The 7,667-nt window shown below is 45.1% G+C and overlaps 1 protein-coding gene across 1 annotated transcript; it reads right to left on the minus strand.

The window, feature by feature from the left end:
- Positions 1-695: 695 nt before the first annotated feature.
- On the minus strand, positions 696-4,964 carry LOC306709972 (uncharacterized protein). The gene is made up of 2 exons (XM_079178311.1): positions 4,731-4,964; positions 696-3,190 (listed from the first exon to the last, which is right to left on the minus strand). Exons 1-2 carry the CDS (start codon positions 4,951-4,953, stop codon positions 2,190-2,192), a joined length of 1,224 nt encoding a protein of 407 aa, XP_079034437.1. The 5' UTR covers positions 4,954-4,964; the 3' UTR covers positions 696-2,189.
- Positions 4,965-7,667: the final 2,703 nt, after the last annotated feature.

The following is a 7,667-nucleotide window of genomic DNA, read 5'->3' on the forward strand; positions in this document are numbered from 1 at the left end:
CTGACACGCCTCTTCAGTGTCGCATGGGGGTCGGGATCGGTGCCCACGGACTGGCAGACCGGGGTGGTGGTTCCCATTTTAAAAAAGGGGGACCAGACAGTGTGCTCGACTTATCGGGGTATCACACTACCCAAGCAGGCGCTGCACCGGACCGTCCTGGTGAAGAGAATTTACCGGTCGGTCTACGTTCCGACCCTCAGCTGTGCTCACGAACTCTGGGATCAGACCCAGAACACGCTGGAGGGACTACATCTCCCAGCTGGCCTGGGAACGCCTCGGGATCCCCCAGAATGAGCTGGAACATGTTGCGGGCGAGAGGGAGGTCTGGGTCAGCCTGCTGGGCTGCTGCCACCGCGACCCGACCCGGATAAGAGGAGGAAGATGTTTAGAATTTTTTTAAATTCTTGAAATATTTCAAAATCTTTTTTTCCCTCCACCATCAGATGTTTTAGTTTATTTTTATTTCTTTATTCTTCTTCATGAAAACACTTCTGAGCTCATGTCTGTGTGAAGTCTGAGGTTTGATTCTGGTTTCTTGTCCTGATGGACAAAAGCTCCTAAATCTGGAACAATAAACTCTGAACTAGAATCCAGACAAAGATCAGCTGACGAGTCTCAAGATTTTATTATCGATCAGAAATCAATCAACAGTTTCACTGAACATTTATTTTGATGTTTCACATCGATACAAAATACTGATGATCACACAGATCAAACACGTTCTCCTCCGTTTCCCATCATGCTTCACTTCAAACAGGAACCTCCTCAGACGTTCTAGCAGACTGAGGTTCTGCTGTTATTATCCACTCTCCCCTCCTCATCTCCTCGCTATTCCTCCTTGTCTCCTCTCTCCTCCAGATGCATTTTAGGTACCGAGACGTCCTTCTGGCACTGAGAGAGAGGAGACGAGGAGAGGAGACAAGGAGAGGAGATGAGGAGGCACACAATAGAGAAACGAGAAGAGCCGACTGTGATCCCTCTCCTCTTCCTAGCTCCTCTCTCCTCGCTTCCTTCCTTTCATTTTAGGAACTGATGTCCTTCTAGCGCTGAGAGAGAGGAGGCGAGGAGAGAGGAGACTAGGACGCACGCAACAGAGGAAAGAGGAGAGCAGACTGAGACGTCGTCTCCACTCGTCCGTAAATAAATAAATAAACTACTTCCTGTTCAGCTTTTCATCGTCAGCGACGCCAGCGGGCAAGAAATCAATGATGAAGATAAATTCATGAATTAATCAATTAATAACGTGAACTAATACAGACAGTAATAACGTGAGAAGTACTGCACTTCAATACAACTTTGAGGTACTTGTACTTAAGTATTTGTACTTTCTGCTACTTTCATACTTTTACTCCACTTCACTTATCTGACAGCTGTTAGTTTAAGATTATAGATGAAACAACACGGAAGTATGTTTGTAGTGTTTTAAAGGAACAGTGTGTAATATTTAGAGGGAGTATAATATTCAGAACTATGTTTTATTTAGTGTATAATTACAGGATAAGAACATGAATGTTCATAGAGAGCGACTCCTTGTTCCTACGGGAGCTCAGAACGGACAAATTTAGACTCATGTTTTATTTAATCTCACGGTTGTGATGCGTTCAGGGACCTGGTAATAAATAATACAGATGTATTGATCAGCTCCAACGTTACTGGTTTTATTATTATTATTATTAGTACTTTATAATGTTTTGGTGTTTATTATGAAGCATCGTCTCCTCTGAGATCCTTCAACCACACACACACACACAGTGTGTGTGTGTGTGTGTGTGTGTGAACATGTAAACAGAAGTGAAACCTAATTAATCTGTTTCGTCTGCAGACCCACCGTCGCCATCTTATATATATTATATTGAAGTTATAATAATAATAAGGGGGGGGGGGGGGGGTATCTAGTTGTGCCCCTAAATCTTCCACACTGTTCCTTTAAGTTAAAGGTGCTCAATTTTGAGCATCTGTTGCCTCCACACGGCTCTCAACATGGCGACTGCTGAGCAGCCGGCGGCTAGAAGCTAACAGTGCTAACAGTGCTAACAGTGTCAAACCTGAGGGGGAACACTACGCTTTCCCCGACGACAGCGTCCTCGGAGTAGCACGATATCAATATATTTCTGCAGGTAGATATCGACCGCCCACTGGCACGTGACCTCACATCCTTTCTTCAGCCTCTCGCTCTGCGGAACCAAATTCTAGGCGTTCGCCACAAAGCACATGTCCCTCTTCAGGTGTATCTGCAGGCCGCTGGCGCCGGCGAAGCTCTTGGAGCAGCGGACGCATCGGTACGGTTTCTCCCCCGAGTGCGTGCGCTTGTGCTTCTTCATGGTGTCTCCGTCGCTGAAGGTGCGGCAGCAGTACGGGCAGCTGTACGGACGCTCGCCCGTGTGGATGCGCAGGTGTCGCCGCAGGTTCCCCCTCTGGCTGAAGCTCTTGGAGCAGAAGGTGCAGCGGTGCGGCCGTTCGCCCGTGTGCGTGCGCAGGTGGCGCCGCAGGTCCGCCGACTGCGCGAAGGACTTGCAGCACCAGTCGCAGGCGTAGTTCTTCCTCTTCTGCTCCAGGTGGAGGCGAAGGCCGCCGGCGTGGCCGAACGCCTCGCCGCAGCGGGGACAGCGGTGGACGAGCTCGAGGACGCGACCGGCCGCCGCATCGTCGTCCGCCGCATCGTCGCCGTCCGCCGCGAACTTCTCCTGACTCTTCCTGTGCCGGTGTGCTTCGCGTCGGTCCGGGCGCGTCACCACCGTGGACTGTTCCCGTGAGACATGAGTCAGAGAGTCTGTGTGTCCTTCAGGTTCACTCACTGTGAGTTCCTCGGGTTCGCTTTTGATTAGAGCTGGGCCCGGAGGATCCTCCCGGAGGGCGGGAACGTCAACGTGGATTTTAGGAACCGAGTCGGTGGGAGGATTGAGGGCGGAGTGAGAAGGAAGAGGTGAAGCTTTGCCAAACGCCTCCCTCTGAGGGTCCGGCTTCACCTCGGCCGGCACCGTGTCCCCCGGGAAAGGGACCGGAGACGTCTCGCTGTGGACCGTCAGCAGCTGCACAGACACCAGCTGCTCCGGAGGCGGCTTAACCGAGTTCGCTGGTGGCTCTCTGGGCTGGTTCTGGGGGGAGTCGGGCTCCTCTGAGCGGGGCCTCGGTTCTGCATCACAGAGCTGCTGCTCAGGAGACGCAAAACCAAGACTGGACCGGGTCGACCCTGGAACAACGAGGAACAACACGGGTCAATACAGCAAACACCCCGCCTCCTCCAGTGAATACAGGAACATCAGCTCATTACAGTTATTTTCAATATTCAGATTACTGGTAAAATAACATTCATTTGTTTGTGTAAATTCATACAATAACACATTGAAATAAATAGTAGGGCTGCAACTAACGATTATTTTAATAATCGATTAATCTGTCGATTATTTGTTCGATTAATCGATGAATCGGAACTAAAAAGCATTCATTTCCAACCCTTTAATCACAAACAGAGCCTCAGTGCACATTCACAGAGCAACACATCTTCACAAAGTGCACAAACAGGTTGAACATCCCTGAGCTGTTAAAGTCATTATTTAAATAATAAGTGGACTAATATCAGGAGTGGGGTTCAGCGGGTTTAGACACGCCTCTCAGTGAAGGGCAGACACGCGCTGATCCATCAGTGTGGCGCTGCCCCCCCCGGACGTCTAAGGGCATCACAGACCTGTTGTTGCTCAATCTCGTGAGGCTGAACGCCACTTGTCCCTCTAAAGGTGTGTTCACGCCAAACGCGATGCGAATCGTGTTCATCGCGTCATTTGCGGACTATTTGTGTTCATTCGCGTGCATCGCTGGACGCGCCGGAGAGGGGGCGTGGCTTATCGGCCTGAAAGCCGTTCAACTGTCCGCCATCAACCATAGAAAAATCACCTCTATTTCTGCTCAGTACTGTTGAGGAAGTCCCAGATATCACGGACAGATACCGGCCGCGTTCGCCGGGACAAATAGTCCCCGGCGATTCACCGCGATGCACGCGGATGAACACAAATAGTCGCCGGCGATGAACTGGGATGAACACAAATAGTCACGCCGATAAGCCACGCCCCCTCTCCGGCGCGTCCAGCGCGATTCACGCGAATGAACACAAATAGTTTTTTTAATAATAATCTTTTAATAATCGATTTTTATCGATTTTATCGATTCGTTGTTGCAGCCATAATAAATAGTGTGAATGTGTGCAGAATCCCGCTTTCACTGCAGTTAGTTCAGAGTAATAACGACGTTAGCTCACCAGTAGCCTCTCCACACCAGCCTCCATGCTGTAACCGCGCTATATAACCTAGTCTGGTGTTACGGTCAATAGAAACACACGAGCACGCGTTACTTCAACGAATCCCGTATCAATACGTGTCAGGGGTTAATTCGGCATATTGTTATCAAGTCCAAACAGTAACGCTTCTCACTTTTAACAGTTGAATCTATTGTCAGAACCTCAGCTGATGCTCGGAGGGAACAGGGGAAGTAACGGCCAGCTGGCTCACAAAACACACATTAGTCATAGAATTGGATCGGAGTGGGTTTTATTTCAGGTGCCGAAGTTAGCAGCGGGTCCTACTCTCTCCGTACAGACCGTGAAGTCCGGGTTGTAACCGCCTCTTAACGCCTTTTCGCTGTAAAACATTAAACTTCGTGTATTTCTCAACGCGGTCTGGAACGCTGCTTTCTCCCACCGCTCGCTCCCGGAGCTAGCAGACTAGCTCGGCCCTTACTCAGCCACTCCGTCTCGGCCTCCAGCAGCAGGATGTCCCGCAGCTGCCTCCGGAGGCTCTCGTTCTCCCGCTTGGTCTTCGCGGTCTCCTCCCGGTACTCGGTCACCGTGTCCTCCACCACGTGCAGGATCTCCTTCACCACGACTGTCAGCCGCTCCGTCAGGTAGGCGCTCAGTAGCTGCAGTTTGGTCATTTTGGAACCATCAACAAGCTGCGTCCGCATCCACACCGGAAACAGAACGGGACAACAACAAACGAAACAGGAAACGGGATCGCTGTTGTCCGTCGATACACTGTGTTCCTTCAGAATAAAAGCATTTGTTATTATTTATTTAAATGACTAAAAAGGAAAATATAATTATACACAATACTGTTCATACTGAGCATCACAATACTCATGTACTTTAATGATACTATGGGGACACATTATGGGTAAAACGTAGTATTCTGCTCTAGTCGGGTCTCAAAAACCTGTTGTTAAATCCACTCGGGAGATTATTGTAAAGATTATAAGAGTCCAAAATATGATTATAAATGTATGTATCAGAACTAAGTTTCTTCTTCTCTCCCATTAATAATCTCAGGACCCTTTAGAATTGTCTGGTGACCCTTTTGAAGGGCCCAGACCTCACTTTGGAACCACTGGACTAAACTAGCTAAACTCACCGTGTAGAGCAGATAAAACGAGCTCCACTGACCGCTACTCACACATTGATTCATCAGTATTAATAATCTAAAAATGTTAAATATAATAAGTTAAAAATAGCACAGTTCATACGACAGACGACTATGTGCTTCAAAATAAAAATCAATAAATAGGTAAAGATCAACACAAAGTAACATGGTTCATTTATTGTGAGTGTTGCAGTTTGTGTTACAATGAAGATTATTATTATTGTTAAAAAGGGAATAATAATGATAATAATACTGATTCGTTTTGTTGTGCTTTTTAAGGAAGACAGACTTAAAAACAAAATGAGCTTTAAATCCTTTTACTTTATATCAGTGATGGCCGTCAGGGCCTGCAAAGCCTTCTCTGCTGGCCTAAACACAATCAACGTTAGAGCTATTTTATAATTTAATAATGTTTCTTAAATACACTACATGTATCATAATTTATATAAATATGTTTCCCATTATCTTATGTTCTCATTGCACAGCTACTGTGCTCCTCAGCTGCTCTGCTTCAGTGCAGCTTGTTTTAAGTAGAGCTTTGATCCAATCAGAGTTCACCTCTGTGTCTCTAGGTAGAAGAGAGGCCCCAGGCCTGCAGACTCACCAGTGAATCCATGTGCAGGTTAAGTGAATGGGGACGATGTTGTTGATTGTCATAGTGTTCAACCAATCAGATCTTTAGTTTGACATTCTTAGACGCGCCAGAGCGGCCTGCAGGCCTACAGCTACGTCAGCATTAGCAGCAGCGCTGCAGTGAGATTCTGTGCTGTGATTGGTCAGTGGGCGAGCACGTGACTGTGTGAAACGAAACTCAACAGCAGAGACTTAGTCGGAGTAGTAAGACGAAAGATACATGAAATTATGATATTTTTTAGCATTTTGCTTGGTGTTTTTTTTTTTTTACCTAGCTTTGTTTTTTAACACTCAATGGCTGAAGAAGGAGAAACGGATTTGTGAGTTGGGATTAAACTCTTTGTCATCAAAGAAAATAGGATGTGATCAGCATTTGGTAAATCAACTGGTTCGTTTTTTTACATCTAATATCTCAATGGCTCTTGAGTGTGTAGCAGAATGCGTGTTGCTGCTGTTGTTTTTCCGTTAAGCTAGTTAGCCTAGCCTCCCGGAACACTTGCGGGGCCCCAGCTGTTTTTGTTCCGTTCAGAGGTCACACAGACCGCTGTCTCCTAGTTTTATTTCAACATGCTGATATTAATAACAGGTGTACAGATATTTAGAGCGTGCGTTAGATTTTAAATGTAGTGCTGCAGTTTCTCTCTGTGGCCACTGGGGGAGCAGTGAGGTGAACGTTCTGAATATTTAACAGGACGCATGTCAAAATAAAATAACTAAATGAGACATATATATATATATATATATATATATATATATATATACATACATACATATATACACGTATATACATACATATATACGTGTATATATGTAAACTCTCCAATGTAAAGTATCTAAATATTATTGGTCAACATATTAACAAAGTCAGTATTTCTTTGATGATTCGGGGAGTTTGTTATTGATACAAACATTAAACATGAATACTGAATGAATATCATGATTGAAACCTATTGGTAGTAGTTGTTGTATATTTGTATGATATTATTCCAGGTGAGGAATGTGTGGTAGTAAACGGTGATTGCTGCATTGTTGGGTTTGTGCTCCGTCAGCAGAATCTCAGCAGGATGGGACAGAAAAAAGGTGCATTAAGTCCACACAGTGACACGAGGCCGGACAGGAAGTGGGCTCGTTTTCCTCCAAAATAAGAGTGTTTTTATCACGTTGGCTGAATATTAATGAAGAAGAAACATGATAACAATGTATATCTTAACTTCATTTAGATTATTAAAAAGTACACGGCCTGTGTTTATTCTTTTTAATGTTTAATAGTTTATCTTTAGTGTCAGACTTTATAGTTTCAGGATGTATTTATTTAACTTCTCTGTCTCTGTGCTGCTGTTAAATGCTCAATAAAATCCTTTCTTTTGTAGTAAACATGACAAAAGATGGAAATATTTACATAAAAACACAACAAACGGAAGAATAGAGCAACGACAAAAATACACAGAAGAACATGGAAATCTAAATAAAAAGTGAAATGAACAATGTTTTGGAGACATTTGATCTGTGGAATATATAGAAATACACCTCATGACCTACGTATATTTAATCTTAGTGGAAATGTCCACAATAACATCAAGAATGTATTCAACAAAAGTCTTCATATCAATGTTTTGTGTGTGAAATTCA

The sequence above is a fragment of the Pholis gunnellus genome, assembly GCF_910591455.1.
Source record: "Pholis gunnellus genome assembly, chromosome: 17".
In the NCBI taxonomy this organism is placed as follows: Eukaryota; Metazoa; Chordata; class Actinopteri; order Perciformes; family Pholidae; genus Pholis; species Pholis gunnellus.

What these genes read in the sequence shown, in the direction of transcription:
- LOC306709972 (XM_079178311.1), bottom strand. Translation starts at nt 4,953, where the DNA reads ATGCGGACGCAGCTTGTTGATGGTTCCAAAATGACCAAACTGCAGCTA. An exon ending in GGCCGAGACGGAGTGGCTGA is followed by an intron (nt 3,191 to 4,730) that starts GTAAGGGCCGAG and finishes TCGTTGTTCCAG; the next exon opens with GGTCGACCCGGTCCAGTCTT.